We start from the raw sequence: 19,507 nt of genomic DNA on the forward strand, positions 1-19,507 counted from the left end.
GGCGACTGAGCTGCCAGATTTTTTGAGTAAAATCTGCTGACTTTTTTTTTTTACAGTGTAGCCTTGTGGACATGCCATCAATGATTGTGCAGCTTGAAAGGGGTCAGTATGAGTACCGTATTTTTCGGACTATAAGTCGCTTCAGAGTATACGTCGCACCGGCCGAAAATGCACAATAAAGAAGGAAAAAAACATTTATATGTAGCACTGAAGTATAAGTCGCATTTTTGGGGGAAATTTATTTGATAAAATCCAACACCAAGAATAGACATTTGAAAGGCAATTTAAAATAAATAAAGAATAGTGAACAACAGGCTGAATAAGTGTACGCCATATGACGCACAAATAACCAACTGAGAACGTGCCTGGCATGTTAACGCAACACATCATGGCAAGAGTCATTCAAATAACTATAACATATAGAACATGCTATACGTTACCAAACAATATGTCACTCCCGATCGCTAAATCCAATGAAATCTTCCTCCCCGGTGTCTCCTCTGGTATGTCCTTTCTTTCTGCTGCTCAATTGCCGTTCTCTGCTGCATATTTCACTACGTCCAGCTTGTAATCTGCAGTATATGATTTCCTTTTCGGTGCCATTTTTGTTCAGTTCTTCTCAGTTTTTATAAGGTACCGCCAATGTTGATGTGATCCATTTTAATAGCTACAGCAGTAGCATATAGCATATAGCAGTTAGCATCCCATGACCCACAATGCACTTCTGCCATGACCCTCCCCCGCCGAATTCTTATTGGTTGACGTGTGAGTGACGATTGCTGCCATTTGCTTCGTCTCTTACACGAATGAGATAAGTAATATGATTTGATATTTTACGGTAATGTGTTAATAATTTCACACATAAGTCGCTCCGGAGTATATGTCGCACCCACGGCCAAACTATGAAAAAAACTGTGATTTATAATCCGAAAAATACGGTATGTATTAAACTTGGTAACGATACTTTGGCGGGCCAAACAAAATGACACAGTGTTTGGCCCGCTGGCCCCACTTTGGGCATCACTGGTCTACACCATGAACTTAAGAAATAACTGATAATAACTACCGGTACTAATGTAATCATCCATCCATCCATTGTCTCCTGCTTGTCCCTTTTGGGGTTGCGGGGGGTGCTGGAGCCTATCTCCGCTGCATTCGGGCGGAAGGCAGGGTACACCCTGGACAAGTCGCCATCTCATCACAGGGCCAACACAGATAGACAGACAACATTCACACTCACATTCACACACTATGGCCAATTTAGTGTTGCCAATCAACCTATCTCCAGGTGCATGTTTTTGGAGGTGGGAGGAAGCCGGAGTACCCAGAGGGAACCCACGCAGTCACGGGGAGAACATGCAAACTCCATAATATACAATAATAATGTTACTAACCATTTAAAAGGATATCAAGTTTTATTTGTCCATACTGTAAAATTGTTTACCATTATATTCTAATTAGAAGGTAAATAACTTTGTTATCCTAAATTAATAAACAAACAAATTAAATGGACTCTTATTTCTGTAAGAAACAATTTAAATTAAAAATAAATATTGAACATCTCAAAGTGCATTTTTTCCAAGTTGGAAAAATTAGATCGGACGTTGTCTTTTTGTTCGTTTCCATCATGTGATCACTGCATTCTTGCTCGTCCCTCCGTGTTGATGGGGTCATAATGCCTATCCGATTTGAAGCTGGCTCCTCCTGATTGTTGTGACTTGGCGGCACTTCTCACTGGCGAGTCACGAGGCTCTCTGGTCATGCTTCCTGTGTGTGTGTGTGTGTGTGTGTGTGTGTGTGTGTGTGTGTGTGTGTGTGTGTGTGTGTGTGTGTGTGTGTGTGTCTGGACAAAGAAATGCAAGGAACAACAATTTTGATTGGCAAACATGTCTGTCACTGATATGCTGGTGAGGCAAAGAAAAAAAAACCTAATCTCTTGCGATTACGTAATTGCACTAATTAAAACCTCAATGTCGATTCGATGTCGATTAATCGTGCAGCCCTATTGTTAAGGCTGACTCTTATGATGTATTAATTTGATGTACAATAACTCTTACTTAGCTCTTGAACTACACCATCATTCACTCCCAATGGGAAGCTAACAAGCTAAATAAAGTTGTGAATGCTCACAGTTGATGTGAAGTCACACACTCAACCCTGAGGAAGTCAAACTGTAGAAGTCCAAATTTTGACGCAGGCTCAATATGGTGTCTGCAGCTTGTTGTTTTTGGCCCTTCGACACATTGTTGAAATAAAATTAAACACAAAAAACCTCAGAAGAATGGGAACTGGGAAGGGAATCTGAAATGTTATCAATAACTAACAATAACACAAAACTCAAAAATGTTGATGAATTAATGTCTGTTTAAGTTTAACCTTCACACATAAATGCTGCCGTTCTGTTTCTGTTTTGATCCTAAAAATACACACAATTGACTGCAAACCATGTTATTGTCTGAATATTGTCACACAGTATTTTTTGTATACATATACAGTGTATATTTAGTGTTTGAGGGGATTTTTGGAAGGGGCTGAAACCATTCTTATTTTCCAAATAAGGGCTCGGCAAAAAAAAGTTTTGGAACCACTGGCCTAGTCCATTCCAGGATCTGCATCGACGTCACGGGTGAAAACATGTAAATTGTGGAAACATTTCCTATTCTTAAAAATGTGATTACCTTGCTCATTTTGCAAAGCAGGCCTTGTTTTTATTACACAACATCTGTGATACGGGAGCTTTTAAAGCGGAGGAATTTTGGATATCTAGATGGTGCTTTCTCAACTCGCTAAGATTGTTAGCCTGTACCTTGATAGCTAGCCAACAAGTGTGAAACGAAGTTGTGTGAAAAATGTATTTGACTATCATTTTAACCAAAGTCCGCCAGTGAAACTTTGTCTAAATCAATTCAAGTACTTTTTAAAGCAGTGTTAGTTTGCACTGCAATGAAGAAAGGCAAATTAACAAACGTCAATTGCACATGCACGCACACACACGCACTAAGCATTAGGCACCAATGCGATGGTAAACATACAATCAGATATGTAAAATCTTAAGTATTAATCAATGATACAATTATATGCATTGAGTCTATTATAGTGCTTAAAATGCCAGGGAGTTAATCAGTAATTAATAATATACCAGTGTGCAGCCTTTTAAACACATCATCACAAAATGCTTTCTTTTTGAGCAAGTTAGTTTTGTTGTTTGGTCGTTTGTTGTTATGGCTGCTATTTTAAGTGTCCTTTTTTTAACATAAAAGAATACAATCGTTTATTTTTGCACTTTTTCTGTCCTTACTTTTAAATGGTCAAAAGCTTAACAGTTATTTAAACTTTTAAAACAGCCTAATGAGCAGCACAGTTACAGTATAAATAAATATTTTTGAACGAATGAGTCATATTTGTTGTTAATAAGCACATGCCTAAAAATATCTCAAGCTGAATTTAAAAGGTGATGGCTAAATCAGAGCCACTGAGTATGTGCACGCTTTATAATCCGACTAGTCGACTAATCGTTAAGATAGTCGATGACTCGACTTTTAAAATAGTTGTTAGTTGCAGCCTACTTGGTAGCAGAATCTCATCTTGATATCACTTAGCATTAGGATTACTTTCAATTCTTCGATAAAGATATTGCCACGCACCATCACACGGCCTCCACCCAAAATATCCCCATTATTTCCACAATCCAACTTTTACTGTCAGAATCTCCCTCCCTGAACAAACGTCAGTCCACATGATAGGTTCCAACATTGCAAATGGGCCTGACAGTGAAGGACTGCCATGGCAACTAGAAATACTGCAACTTGGTTATGTGGAACACCAACTTAAAGCTTGATGCTATTGTTCAGGCCTTGGCAAAAATCAGCAGAATAAGCAGTAGGCTACGGCAGAGACATTGAAGATTTAGCACTTTTTAGACAGAAGCAGTGCACGTAGTTGTGCTACTGAGCCCAAAAATGCACCTTAAAAAATGTCTGTCTGGACGACTGACAGTCAATCTGTCATGATCACACCAGCCTTCATAATGAAAAATGATGATCGCAAAACTTGGCCAGACTCCAGTAGTGTTTTTAATTGAATTGCTGTACCACTAATTAGTGCTGTCAAGTGATTAAACAAAAAGAGCAAACAATTATGATCTGTAATTAGTCTAACTAATCTTTTTTTAATCTCATATAAAATGCTGAGAAAAGCTCTCAACCTACATGATTGTGGCGGATCAAAAGATTGATAACCGGAAAAAGTGGCTTTATGAAGTCACTTATTGTTTGACTTAAACATATGCAGTGTTTGTACTGAAACCATTTACTAAAATAAAACATCAGGTCCATATAAAACGCTGAAGTGAACACATCGAAAAGCAGTACAAACACTTTTTTCAAGCAATAAACAAGACAGTATTGAACAATGGACTTGTTGCATATCCTCTGATTCAGTAGGGCTGGGCGATATATCGATATACTCGATATATCGCGGGTTTGTCTCTGTGCGATATATAAAATGACTATATCGTGATATTCTAGTATACATTCTCACGCAGTTGCTTTTAGCTGCGGGCATTACACTACAGGCTTTTTTCACTCTTTCTTGTCTCTCCTCACAGAGACTTAAAACAAGTGCACCTTCTTACATACGTCACATAGTGTCGCGTCATACGCCCTCGCGGAGCAGAGAGGTAGCAGCATGGGTAACATTAGCTGTGATGCAAGTGGAGTGGTGCGAGTGGTAATAAGAGAAAAAGAAGGTGCGAATCTGGTAACAAATGAGGGAAGAATTAATTCCCAAGAAAAGCAGAACAGGTTCCATCGTCTGGCGGTGGTTTGGCTTCAAGCGGGAAGATGTCGAACAAGTATGCGGCAAAAGCGTTGCTACAAAAAGTAGCACCTACAGCTAATTTGTAGCATCATTTGAAAAGTCACACGTTAGAGAATGAAGAGTGCTTTAAACTCCGGATGTCAACATCTTCGTTCGGTGCCACACCCACAAAATGCCGAAGCAACTATTTCCACATCAACACCGTATGAAAAAATTAGTCAACAACTGAAGGAGATAACGTCCGCAGGAATCCTACCACATAGTGAAGGACATAAACCATTTGATTTCTTATTATGCAGCTCATTTTTATTTGACAGTTATTGAAATATCTTGTGTGATATCATGCACAAAAGTGCACTTTATTTGTTTTAAACTATTGTAGTTGCGTTCTGTACAAAAAGTGCACTTTAATTTAGTGTTGTTTTGATATGTCATCTTAGTGACATCATGCACAAAAGTGCACTAATAGCTTGTTTTAAAATGTCTCTTACAATCTTGCACTTTCTGTTTTGAAATCACATGAATGTTTGTGCCACTGCTTAATAACTGTTTAATAAATACAGTATTGGTAAATTGACTTAATTGTGGTTTCCCTCTCTGCATAAAAGTTTAAAATGAGCATATATTAATGCAGTATGAACAAAAATGTTTTAATGTAGACACATATAATCCTCATACTGCTGTGATTATATGCATCAGGTGTTAATTCAAGGCTAAGGCAAAAATATTGAGATATATATCGTGTATCGTGACATGGCTTAAAAATATCGAGATATTAATAAAAGGCCATATCGCCTAGCCCTAATACAGGGTTATTTTAAAAGAATGAACCGATTTCATTACGCAATATTTTAATCAGGAAAAGCAAAATAAATGTCTAGCCAAGTAACAGGTATTCTATCAATTAAAGCTATCACTCAGTCAAAGTTTATTTATATAGCCCTTTTTTTGTCCTGTCCAGCCACTCGGGCAAATCATATTGTTGATGTAGATTCCCACAATTGCTGTACAGATTTACTTTACAAAAGATAAGTGAAGAGATACTTCTCTTGTTGCCTTATTTGTATTTGACTTTATTAAATGGATTTATATTAATGTTTGGCTCAGCCGAACCAGAACACGAGGGGATAGGAAGAAAAATAAAGGAAGACTGAGGGGGAAGTAGCGGGGACAAGAGGGGAATAAAACAGAGAGACAACAACAGAACAGCATCAGCAAATACGATATGTACAAATATAATACAGAAAGTAATAGCAAAGAAGCAGTTAGTGAAATAAATATTAATAACACAGAAATGACAAGAAACATTATTTTACTACAAATGGAGCACTAAAAATACTAATAGAAATAGCACTATTGACAATGAATACCGGTAATAATAATAGTATTACTTACCTCTATTATCAACAATACGATTGTTTCAAATGCAACAATACATATATGTAACGATAACTTGAATTACAAAAGAAAGCGATAAATGGAGGGAAAGAAAGAGAAGCAAACTGTATTAACCTTGTAGATTGTTATAGTAACAATACGTTAAGCGTTGTCAGTTTGCCGTGTTTTACCCAGTTTCCTCTTGGGGAACCACGTTAATATATATTTGATGAAACATGATTAGACGCATGAGTGTATATATGCATATGTGCTAGTATATGTACAGAATGCGTATATGTATGTTTGTACAGTGAATGTGCAATGTAATTACGGTATATAGCCCTTAATCACTAGTGTCTCCAAAGGCTTTACAAACTTACAACATCCCCTGATATTCTACTCACAATCAACTTTTATTTTCTGTATTACGAGTGTTCAATTTGGCACCTGTTGCACGGGGAACATCAATGTGATAAGAAAATTCTCTCAACTCTTTTTTTTGTTTTTGTTTTTGTTTTTTTAAATAAAGCTGGAAATGTATAAAACAGACCTGATGTAAGTTATATTAGTGTTTATCATCACAAAATAAAGTGATGATCATGGATGGAAATAATATCAAGCAATTACTTCTAGTATGCTACAGAAAGGATAAAGTGGCTATGCTGACATCATGTCACTTACTTGATCTTTGTGGAGGACAAGTACTCTAATGCTTGGGCTGAAAGTCTTTCACAGGCTCCTGGGGCTAATGTTCTCCATAGTTGTCGTCTCATTTAGTTTGGTGAAGAGCTAATGCTAGCTTGTTAAATTGCTAATATCTTCACTGCTAATGTTAGCTGTGGATGCAGTTTTGACTGAGTGATTGAGCTGTTTCGATGGTAAGAAAACTCCTTACAAAGAAGACGTATCACTCTAACTTTATCAATAGTGCTGTTTGGGCGTTTTTGAAAATTGTATTTTACACTCATTGGACCAACAACTCACTTGCAGTGGCTCAGTCTCTGCTGCAGAGAAGACTGCTGCTCCTCCCTTTGCCTCCCCAACCAAAATGGGAGTCTATCAGCTTCTGCTCATCAAGCCCAATCCCAATGACAGCCAATCACTGTCCACTTCAGGGTGTGACTGACCATTGTTTTACACCCCAATTCAAGCACAAGAAGCCAAATACAAAAATTGTATTAACTCAATTAAAAAAACATTACGCCCTAAATATGACCACCGCATTTTTTCAGATAGGGCGCACTGGATTATAAGGCGCACTGCCGATGATATGATTTTTTTTTTCGGCTTGTGGTCTACATAACATGTAATCCATTTGGTCAAAATGTTGCATAGATTCTTTTAAAAACCATCTTCAAGTCGCTTTCTGAGCATCTCTTCGGGATGCGCCATTTTGTGGGCATGTCTTATTTACGTGGCTCCACTTCGACAATGTCTCCTCTCCGTCATCTTTGTTGAACCGGTGTAACGTGTAAGGACGGGAGTTGATGGAGGAGTATCAAAAGATGGAGCTAAGTGTTTTAATGACTTTCAGACTACTTAAATCAATAACGGCGCAGTAGCTCCTCATCCATGGCTAACTAGTGCAACAACAACACCGGAAAAGGGTCTCGTGAAAAAATGTCCGCCCGGAACTCTCTAACTAAAGTTCTGTGGGTGAATTAATAAAAAACCTACTACACCGGTAGTTTTTAGCACTTTCATAGCGAATCAACTGACAGATATAAATTAGAACTGAATGCCACTTTATTTCAAAAATGGCAACAGCAGAGGATAAATGCCCCCGCAACAAGAGAATAGAGAAAAAGAAGGAGCTTATTGACTACGACGTCGGCGCGGACTACAATTGAGAACACGCATATATTTTCGGGACTTACGCAGATCACATATACAAATCAGCAGGTACTAATAGGTAAGAAAAGTTGGTTTTGCATTATATTGCAAAGCATAACGCCAGATAATGTCTCCTAACGTATGTTGAAGCACAGTGCGTCTGACTATGGTAGCTGTAATGCGCCGACAATCCATCAAGCAGTGCGACTTTGTAGCATACCAAAGTCATAATAAAAAATGTTGAAAGTATTTTGTGTAATGTTCTATAGTCTCAATGAAACATCAAAGATTTTGGGTTGCTTGCTAGCGTCATCTTGCAGTCCACATGTATCTCTTAGGAGTGACTGTCATCTACTGGTCACACTTATCATTACACCATGGAGCAAATAAAATTGCTTCAACGTTGGTAAGCCGACATGAACTCAGGTTAGTTCAGTTCAGTTAATTTTATTCTGGACATGCATAACAAATTATAATTGTCTACAAACTAAGGTTGACAGTTTTCATTTCTACATGTCAAAAAAGGAGTAGAAAGAAGCAGAGCTTATTAAATCCCACCCCTTATCAACAATTTTCAGAGCAAAATTAATCTAATTTTGTTCACTCCTTGTGTTCAGTTTACACCACTTAAAATTTTTTACACAATTGGATCTCAAGGCGAACCGTCAGGATGGAACGTGAGCGCAAGCCTTCACAGATGAACCCAAACCTGAACTCTGGCTGCACATCTCCAAAAGTCCAGTGCCAGGTGTCCCCCACACATCCCACTGCCCTCCAAGCATGCAGACAGACTGCAAACCCCACAAGGTGTGCGTACCATGACTGGTCCAACAAAACTGCTAGCTCTGTTAGTATTGGCACTTCAAACAGGACTGGTGGTTGTGTCGGTTACATCTTGACATCCCGGGACCAAGATTGATAGTCATCGGTCCTCAGTTCCTCGCAAGGGCCCAGACTGACCTTTCAAAGAGAAAAAATGTGTACTAAGCCCAGAGCTCCTTTCAGTACCACCAGCAGGCAGTTGATGTCTGGCCACCCAGCCCCTAACTAATGAACAGCGAAACATGCAGAAAGCACCGAACCCCCAACAGCCAGGCACATGCAGTCAGAGGCCCAGAGAAGGCCAGGCCGAATCAACTGCAAAGGCCACAGCGCAATCTATGTCCATCCCAAAGTCCCACTCAAAAACCCAACAGTGCAGCTCAAAAATGTTGGCACTCAATATATATATTAGCATATATATATTAGCATTCAACAACATTTTCATCAACATTACTTATATCAATTAACAATGCATTATTGTGGAAAACATTTGTTCTAATAAAAAAGAAAGAAAGGATAAATAGGGAATTCAGAGTATTTTTTTTTAACCATCATTTACATCATCAATATGCTTGATAGTCGGCAGTATTAGTTTCAGTACATAATAATTACATACAGTAGGTATTTTACCATCCCTTTCATCGTTATTGTTGCATTATACTGTAGACAGGTTTTATACTGTTTTATATATAGTATTCAGTTCAGTGCTCATAGCACACCTACATCTTCTATATGTTTTTCTATAAAATGGGATTTATACTTCTTTTTTAATATTTTATTGAGGTACTTTCTTTCAGTTCATCATCCAGACTGTTCCATACGTTAATGCCTTTCACTGAAATACACATGCTTTTTGAATAGTCCGTGTTTTTTGGAAAATTGCAGCACCTCTTAAACTGTGTTGGCTCTCTCAGTTTGAACATTTCCTAGATACAGTATGGAAGCATGTGATTGTATGCCTTAAACATGACAACTGGTGTGTTTAGCTCAACCACGTCAGTAAATTTTAAAGTGTTGAGTTTGATGAAAAGTAGATTAGTTGGTGCGTAATAGTCTGCGTGGTTGGCAATTCTAAAGGCTTTTTTTTGGACCAAAATGATGCTATTAATATTTGATATATAGTTATTCCCCCATATTTCCGCACAGTAGTTTAAATATGAGTTTGAGTTTATTTCGGAAGTACAAGAGATGTGTATAATATGAACAATGACTTGTGTTCTCAATATGTTTTAATTTTATACAGTACAGAAACATTTTTGATATGTTTGTCCTTAATTTATTTATATGCAATTTCCAATTAAATTTTCTGTCATTGGTAACACCCAGAAATGTAGTTTCTTATACTCGTTCTATCTCTGTTTCATTTATTCAGATTTTAATCTGTTTATTATTTTTTTAATTTCCAAAGAGGATGTAATTAATTTTATTTGAGTGATAGTTTGTTGATATCGAACCATGTTTTCAGTGTTCTGACCTCATGTTCCACTGTATTCAGGAGATGACCCAAGTTATCCCCTGGGCAGTAGACTGGTGTCATCTGCAAATAATATACACTTTACATTTTAAATACCTCACAGACATCATTTATATCCAAGATGAACAATTTTGGCCCCGATATAGAACCTTGTGGGATTCCATATGTAATGTTTTTTTTATCTAAATTGACATGGTTCATGTGTACAAACTGTTGTCTGTTGCTAAGATAACTACTTAACCAGTTAAGCGCAGTGCCTCTGACCAATTCAATTTTTTTCAGTAAAAGATCAATCCGTACATTAGGCGCATCGGGTTATAAGGCGCACTGCCAACTTTTGTGAAAATGAAAATATTTTAAGTGTGCCATATAGTCAGAAAAATACAGTAATTAATTAAGCGTAATTAACGCGATAATTTGACACCCCTACTTCGAAATGTCCAACAGGTGTCAAAATAAGACTTAGTTAATGGATTTTTTTAAATTAAATACAGTCCGTTAGTTTATCATCTGATATTGTTTTCACAGATGGTGGTGACGAAGATTGATAAATGTGGTCGTGGCCCGTTGCTGACAAACCTTTTGAATTTCCAAGGTGTCCTTAATACTCAGACCACAAGCTGCTACCCTCAACCATTTCTGGTCAGGCAAGTGTCACATCAAGGTTGTGTGTATGGTGAGGTCTTGTTTTTTTTTTTTTAATCCATCAAATGATATGTTAAAATCAACAAAGTATAAATCCTGATCAGAATGTTTGATTTGTTTACACTGTAGTAAGGGTGTTGTCCTGGGGACCATTGGATTGCTTTTTAGCATCTTTGTTGTACAAAATGTATCAAAGTAATATTGAAAAATAATAATAGTATTTGCCTCTACATTTTGATTTGTGCCTTTGTTTTCCTAATGTTCCAATTAGTCATGCTGTTGTTTTTCTTAAATTTACTTTACCGACCAATGTGATCTTTATTTTTTGTCTTATAACAGCTCTCTCCATTTTTCGGGAATCTATCTCCTGAGATGCTTCATTGCTCATGTGACGGGAAAAATCCAGTTAAAGGACACCTCTACAGGTATAAACTGCTGAGGTATTGGCTTTTATGGCATGCAGAATAAACAGTTTTCTTTTGGGTCAACTGAGTAGTCAGTAAAAAGTTAGGTAGCACGGTGTGGCCAATGCATCCATGCTGACTGGATTAATGAGCAATAAAATGTGGAAAATATGTGCATCTGTTGAAATTGTAAACAGTGGTTAGTAATGTTTGTCAATCCTACAACTCACGATTCAGTTTTGAATCCGATTGTTGGGGTGACAATTCGAATTACTTAGTATAAAAATTCTAATCAAACCTTTTCAAAACATGTGGCATGTTACAAAAGCTCTTTTCGCTGCTGACATAGGACGTATACGCGCAGCGAGTAAGCGCAAAGATGACCTAACTAACACAGCCTATCATGTTAGCACTATTATTTGTAAAATTGAAATTAATACCTTCTCATTTATTTAGCTGAGCAAGATGAGAAACAGATTTAAAAGCTTTATTTTTCTGTTGGTGAATGTTCAATTGTAGTCAGAGTTGCATGTTTTCCTGCAACCAAATTTTCTCTGTAATTATATTATACAGGTAAAACTCACACGGTGGACCAGGGGTTAGTGCGTGTGCCTGACAATACAAAGATCCTGGGTCCGAGCCTGGGCTCGGGCTCTTTCTGTGTGGAGTTTGCATGTTCTCCCCGTGACTGCATGGGTTCCCTCTGGGTACTTCGGCTTCTTCCCACCACCAAGGACATGCACCTGGGGATAGGTTGATTGGCAACACTAAATTGGCCCTAGTGTGTGAATGTGAGTGTGAATGTTGTCTGTCTATCTGTGTTGGCCCTGCGATGAGGTGGCGACTTGTGTACCCCGCCTACCGCCCGAATGCAGCTGAGATAGGCTCCAGACCCACAGCGACCCTGAAAGGGACAAGCCGTAGAAAATGGATGATTGGAACTCATAAAATTTGATTATGGCGTAAAAGTCCATTCATGTCAGCAATTAACTTCAAATGTGAAACTAATCTGTGATTATAACTTAGTACATGTAAAATGCGATGGGACAAGCGGTAGAAAATGGATGGATGGATGGGCTTACAGTTTTTGAAACCTTGCATTTTCTGAGATTTTCAATACAAAGTTTTCATAAACTGTAAGCCATAATCATCAAAATGATAACCAATAAAGGAGTGACATATATATCTCACTTTGCATGTATTAAGTTAATATCACATGTTACTAAATGTTACATTCTTGTGTAAATTGCACATGATTCAATTATTACCTCGGACCCCGACGTAAACAAGTTGAAAAACTTATTCGGGTGTTACCATTTAGTGGTCAATTGTACGGAATATGTACTTCACTGTGCAACCTACTAATAAAAGTCTCAATCAATCAATCAAAAAACCTCTAAACTAAGCCAAATGTATTCTAATCCGCCCTTTTTTCCTCTTTTATTTTTCTAAATAAGAATCGACAAGAAAACTGATAAGGAACCGAATTGTTAAGCAGAATCAAAAGAGGAATCGGAACCCCCGTGAGGGAGCGAGAGAGGAAGTCAGCCACAGCCACTGCGCCCCCGGTCTGTGGATCACTCTGAAATTGTAGGGTTGTAAAGCTAGATACCAACAGGTGATCCGCGCGTTGGCATCCTTCATGCGGTGGAGCCACTGGAGGGGTTTGTGGTCCGAGCAGAGACTGAATGAGCGCCCCAGGAGGTAGTACCGCAGGGCCCCGACCGCCCACCGGATGGCGAGGCACTCCCTCTCCACGGGGCTGTACCTCGCCTCCCGATCAGAGAGCTTCCGGCTGATGTACAGGATGGGGCGGTCGACGCCCTCCACCTGCATCCAAACAGCTCCCAGCCCTCTGCCCGACGCGTCAGCCTGCAGACAAAACGGGAGAAAAAAATCAGGCATGTGCAGGGCCGGCCCCTCGCAGAGGGCCTTTTTAACCCTCTCAAACGCCTGCTGGCACTGCTCCATCCACTGGACCAGTTTTGGAGCACCCTTTCGGGTGAGGTCAGTTAGTGGGCTGGTCAGGTCCGCGAACCGGGGGATAAACCTCCGGTAGTAACCTGCCAGACCCAAAAACTGCCTCACCTCTTTTTTCGTCTCAGGGTTTGGGCAAGCTGCAATGGCCGCTGTTTTATCTACTTGCAGGTGCATCTGCCAACCGCACACTTCGCCGCATGTGTTCTTCCCAGACGCCACTCTGGATGATGACGTCATCCAGATAGGCAGCCGCGTATGCAGCGTGAGGGCGCAGCACCCGGTCCATGAGGCACTGGAACGTGGCGGGCGCACCAAACAAGCCGAACGGAAGTGTCACGAATTGGTACAATCCTTCCGGAGTGGAAAATGACGTTTTTTCCTTGGACTCTGGTGACAAGGGAATCTGCCGGTAGCCCTTGGTCAAATCCAGTGTCGTGAAAACACGAGCAGTGCCCAGCCGATCCAGGAGCTCGTCTACTCGGGGCATTGGGTAGGCGTCAAAACGTGACACCTCATTTACCTTGCAGTAATCCACACAGAACCGCACAGACCCATCCCTCTTCCCTACCATACCGATGGGGCTGCACCACGCACTGTGACTCTTCTATTACCCCGCATAGACTTTAATTCGTCCCGAACCACTTTGCGTTTGTGTTCGGGGAGCCTGTAGGGCCAAGACCGCACCGTAACACTGGTCTCAATGTGATGTTGGATGAGGTTCGTGCAGCCGGGCCCAGGGGAGAACACATCAGAAAAGCGCTGCTGCAGCTTGGCAACATCTGCTTTCTGCGCTAACGTGAGCTGATTGTCACAGAGGAGGAGGGAGGGCGAGGCGGAGTGCGGGCTCTCCGGCCCGAACTCCTCCTCCTCCTCCTCCACCACCGTCACCATGGAAACAGGCTCCGCCTCCTTCCATGCTTTAAGGAGGTTGAGATGGTAAATTTCGGTGCCTCCACCCCGGTCCGAGCGCCGGACCTCATAATCCACATCGCCCACTCGCCGTGTGACCACAAAGGGTCCTTGCCACTTGGCGAGTAATTTCGAGCTGGACGTCGGAAGTTAGGACAAGCACTTTTTCTCCCGGTAAAAAATTTCCTTTGCTGCGTCCCCCTGTTGTACAAGCGCTGCTGACGTTCCTGGGCCCGGAGCAAATTCTCGCGTGACAAGTGCCCCACCTTGTGGAGTTTTGCTCTCAGGTCCATGACGTATTGAATTTCATTTTTGCTGGGGCTTGGACCTTCCTCCCAGCTTTCTTTAATTATGTCCAAAAACCTGCACGGCTTCATGCCGAACAATTCAAAAGGGGAAACCCTGTGGAGGCCTGGGGTACCTCCCGCATTGCAAACAGCAGGTGATCCAGCCATTTATGCCAATTTGGTTAGTCCTCGTGCGTAAACTTACGGATCATTGTTTTCAGCGTCTTATTCAGCCGCTCTACCAAACCGTCGGTTTGCGGGTGGTAGATGCTGGTTCGAATAGCCTTAGTTCCCAATAATCCGTATAGTTCCTTTACGTGTGTGACATAAAGGACGTGCCCTGGTCAGTCAGAATCTCTTTCGGGATTCCAACTCGGGAGATGACCTGAAACAGTTCTTGTGCCACGCTCGTTGTCGAGATGGACCGCAGCGGCACTGCTTTGGGATATCGAGTTGCGTAATCCACCAGGACTAACACAAAACGATATCCCGGAGTGGAATGGTCCGATGAGGTCCATGCCAATCCTTTCAAATGGACCTCCGTGAGTGCTAATGGGCGCAAGGGCGCCTTGGGGGTGGGCGCAGGATTGACTAGCTGGCAGTCCGGGCAGGAAGCGCACCAGTGCACCGCCAGGTGGTCCTCTGCGAGCGTCACTGTTGCGGCCAGGTCTTGGGGCCGGTGGTAACGGACCCAGGCCGCCGTCCGCGCTGGGATCGCCGTGACAAGCCGCTCCATCACCTGGTCGTCGCCCTCTCTTGGCTGTAGCCAACCTGTCGCCGTGTCCCGTAGCTTCTGCCCAAGCACGAACGGGTGGTCCTCTGTCCCCCGACGCAGCGCCCGGAACCGACGTCGGTGGTCCTCGGCGGTGCAACCGGTCCGGTCCAGCACCGCCCTCCTCAGGTCCGGGAAGTGCACGTGGGAGGCCGCCGGTAGGCTAAGCGCCGCTCGCTGCTCCTCCCCCGCCAGCAGCGGCAAGAGTCACACTCCCCACTCCTCTTTCGGCCACGCACATGCCTCCGCTGTGGCCACAAAAATGTCTATGAAGGCTTGGGGGTCCTCTTCTTCCCTCATGCGCTGCATAGAGACAGCCGCTGATGTTGGCGGTGCCGCTCCAATCCGGTCCGCCAGCGCCTGCAGGATTTGGCTCTGCTGGGCCACTTGTTGGCTGACCGCCTCCAGCTGTTGACAGCTGGCCATTGTCACCTCCGCGAGAACGCTCGACAAAGCCGTCAGGGGGTCGGCTTCCATCTCCTTGGGTGGTCTGGCTTGTTGGGCGCCAAATGTAGAGGTTGCCCTCTAGTGGGTTCTTCGGACCACCACACACTGCCAGGAGAGCCAAGAATTTCAGGGTATAACACTGTTTTATTTTCATAAAAAGGTGCAGAGGCTTTTACTTTTCAGCAAAGTGTCTTTGTCTGCTGCGTCCGCTCAGCAGCACCTCCAACCCCGACTACTTCTCTCCTCCCGGCTGCTGCTTATAAAGGGTGACAGGTGATTAGATAACAAGGCCCACTTGGGCCATCTACGCACCTGTCGCTGTCTTCGAAGCCGGTCCTGGCAACACCCCGTTCCACGGCAGGCCCGCAGGCCATGCCCCCCTCCACAAAAAGTAAAAGTATGTGCAAGTGAGAGTAGAAATCCGCCACCACAAGCCCAGGGAGTGTGCATTACTACAGCGTGCAGAAAACCTCCAGAAGCGTGCTGCTCAAACTTTAACTTCCACAAGTGTTAAGAAAAATATAGCTTAGAGACATTCTTCTGTCGTTTGGCAACACTTTTTTTATGGGCCTGTGGAACATTGTAGAAATAAAGTAAAAAAGGAGAACGAGAGCATAAACGCATAACGTAATGAGAAAAAGTTGAAATGTACTAACAAAACACAAAGATTTGTCTTTAGATAGGTTTGTCTTTTTATTAGCCTATTTTATTACATAGGAAGTCACACTACCTCCATATTAAAAGCATGTTAAGAAAATATTGTTTGTTTCATATACTTGAAGGCTTAACAGTGGAAATGTATAGGTGTCAATACTGACTACTCAAATTCTGGTATCGTAATAACCCTATCCAGTGACATAAAACATGCCTTGGCATGCAAACAGTGACACATCACTACAGTTATGTCGTTAAAACAGTAGGAGACCATCGCAATGCTATGGAGTGAAAATGTGTAGTAATTGACTTGGGTGATTGTGTCTCTTAGCGACATATAAATATGAGGACACAACTGATGATCAGCAGGTAAACGCAGTCATAACTTTTATAGAAAGTAGTGCTGGAGGGGTCAAGGTTATAGCCTTAAAATCTTTTGCACTGCAGTTTCTATCACTTCATAAAAGGTAATCTAGATGTTGACCTGAACCTCATGGCTGCATGTTCTTCCCCTAAGGATGAACGTGTTTAGAGTGTCATTATCTCGATTCAGATCGCTTAAGAAAATGACCATGACGTGACACAACTCCTCACACGCATTTTAACAACCCGGGAAAACATCCCGATTGAGGAACCAGCAGTGAAAAAAAAGATAAGATGGGGAGAGATAAAGATTAGATAAGACTCTGTTACCTACCCCTAGTGTTTGATTACCCCTTCTGGCAGACCGCATACCAAAATCCTGACTCCGAAGCGTAAAAGTGCAACACTTTGTTTGATGTTTATTCTTCTGTGATCCACTTTCCTATCTCATCAGTCTGTAAGTTTACTTATGGAGACACAAAAAAACAGCAGTCATTTGGAAGTGAATACCAAATTACACTCCTGACACTTCCCAGCATTCACTTTACTAGTTTGTGTCCATAAAATAAAACAATAACTAAGCAAGTAAACACAAACGCTAAATGAGTAAAGAAATAATGTAACATTTCACATGACATTGGTGGATTATCGTAATGACACAAGCATCACTGGAAAGAGCAGGACCTTAATTGTCAGAAACCACTGGGCAGTGTTGCCCCTAATTTTTCACGTGTCTGAGCAAATGCACAAACTCCCTGAGCATTCTTTTGACCACATGTGAGCAACGTCAGATGTGCACACTGTAGCCACACCAGCATTGCACCTGTTCAAAAGCTGACATAATAAGTTAAATGTTTTATTACTTAAGTATAATATTCAAAAAAGAGCTGTAATTTCCATTATATTATTTTATGATTATATTTTTTATTGTCTAATATGTAATAATAATATATCATTTTGACTCACTTACAATGAAAATAAAAAATATTGTTTTTCATGAGCTGTATGTTGTATTTTTGCAGGGGAGTCCTGCTGTGTACCTCTCACAGCGATCACATTTTGTTCACCTTAAAACGTCCACATTTTGTACAATGAGATGTGTAATGTAGCACAAGCATGGGATAAAGTGTACATTTTTTACAAAGTTTTTTTTTAGCATGTTGAATGCTGATTAAAACGAAAGAACAGCATTTCATGATAATATCCAAAAACTAACATTCTTAAACTCATGACACTGGAATAAGCACAAATGTGATTTGGGAGTGTTGGTGTACGTGTAGTGGCTGTTCCTTCTGCTAAATTAAGAGTTAGCATGTAATTTATTTAAAAGCAAAATGCAAGCATAACATGCTGTTAATGTCTTTGATAGGTTGCGTGTGAACAATGTATGCATCACAATGTAAAGACCTGGCAGTTACAGTTTGTGTGGTGTTGGACTGGTCTGACGGTTTTTGTGGCCATTAACACATCATTGGTTGAGCAGAGTGTGTGCGTCTTCTGACACAAATTAAAGAGAGAGACTGCTGTCAATTGACATTTAGTTTGTTTGTTTTGGTGCGATTTCAGCAGATAGTGACTAGTTTTTTTCTGATGATTGTTTGGTTTGGGTACTGCCGACAGTAATCAGTTTTGCTCAATAAAATGATTGTTGATGCAGACCACCTTCTCCTTCAAATGTCTCGGCAGGTGCAATTTTTTTTATCTGTTGTGACCACTTGTCACCTGTCATTCATAGAGTTGCAGTGCAAAATGGTACAGAATAAATACATTATTTTATTCTGTTTGGAGTTTAGGTTGGATTTTGGATTTTGGATTTGGATTTTGTGCGCAGCATAGATTTTCTGTGCGCGGAGACAAGGGAGCTATGCGCAAGTGTGCACCTTAGACTGTAAACTGCCGCTGGGGTTGTTTTGATAGCGCACATCAATCAATCAATCAATCAATCAATTCCTTTATTGTCATTGTCATAATAACACTTAAGTCATACATGTCTTTTATTTGTCGTTTAAGACTTTCGGTAGTTTACAATAGTGTTACAAATCCTCTAGCAGCTTCGGTGTTAAAAGGTATGAATACAATACATTTGGAAAACCTTGGTGGGCTTGGGCCCTAGTTTGCTGATGCTTGTTTTAAATGGACACAGCCACATTAGGTTTGATGAATCAAGCAAAAAAGAAAAGAGGTGGATTAAATCAGAAAATTCAACATTACTAGAAAACAAAGGTAATTTTACTGTAGAATTTACTGTTGTTTTAGTATCGACGACTATTGGGCGAGTCAATTTGACGCAATCTGATTCGACTATTAACCAGTCGAAATCGTCGGACATTCAACCCACTCCTCTAGTTGAGTACCTAAAGCACCCTGCGTACGGTGGGCGTGTTTGGAGGGTGTTGTGAGATGGGGGATGGGCCGCCGTCAGACACAGGGCTCGTCGTTCCACCACGCTGGCCTGTTGGGACACTCCAGAAATTTTTATGTTGTATCTTCGACCAGTTTGCTCAACCAGGAAGTCTCCCTCACTGCTCCCCTGCGGCAACAGTCATGATCCTTCCACAGGTTCACCTTTCTTAGTTTTTCCTTTTCTTTTCTTTTCTTTCCTTTTCTTTTTCTTTCTCTGGTCAAGTTTGATTGTCTACCATTTTAACATTTATCGGCACTGCCAGAGCCGAGGACCTCACTAAATTGTTCAATCTCAACCTTGTTTATTTGTTTATCTGAA

At 41.1% G+C, this 19,507-nt stretch overlaps 1 protein-coding gene across 4 annotated transcripts in view; it reads left to right on the plus strand.

Moving 5' to 3' along the window:
- Positions 1-19,507, plus strand: part of gtpbp8 (GTP binding protein 8 (putative)) — a 55,612-nt gene that overhangs the window by 28,618 nt on the left and 7,487 nt on the right. For all 4 annotated transcript variants that reach the window (XR_009828288.1, XM_062067759.1, XM_062067760.1 and 1 more), the window contains 2 exons: positions 10,853-10,971; positions 11,309-11,394. Coding sequence is in view for 3 of the 4 variants with exons in the window: in XM_062067759.1 (XP_061923743.1) it covers positions 10,853-10,971; positions 11,309-11,394 (205 nt within the window). In the remaining variant the exon portion in view is untranslated. The remainder of the gene's footprint in view (positions 1-10,852; positions 10,972-11,308; positions 11,395-19,507) is intronic.

This window comes from Entelurus aequoreus, linkage group LG13 (genome assembly GCF_033978785.1).
Source record: "Entelurus aequoreus isolate RoL-2023_Sb linkage group LG13, RoL_Eaeq_v1.1, whole genome shotgun sequence".
Classification (NCBI taxonomy): domain Eukaryota; kingdom Metazoa; phylum Chordata; class Actinopteri; order Syngnathiformes; family Syngnathidae; genus Entelurus; species Entelurus aequoreus.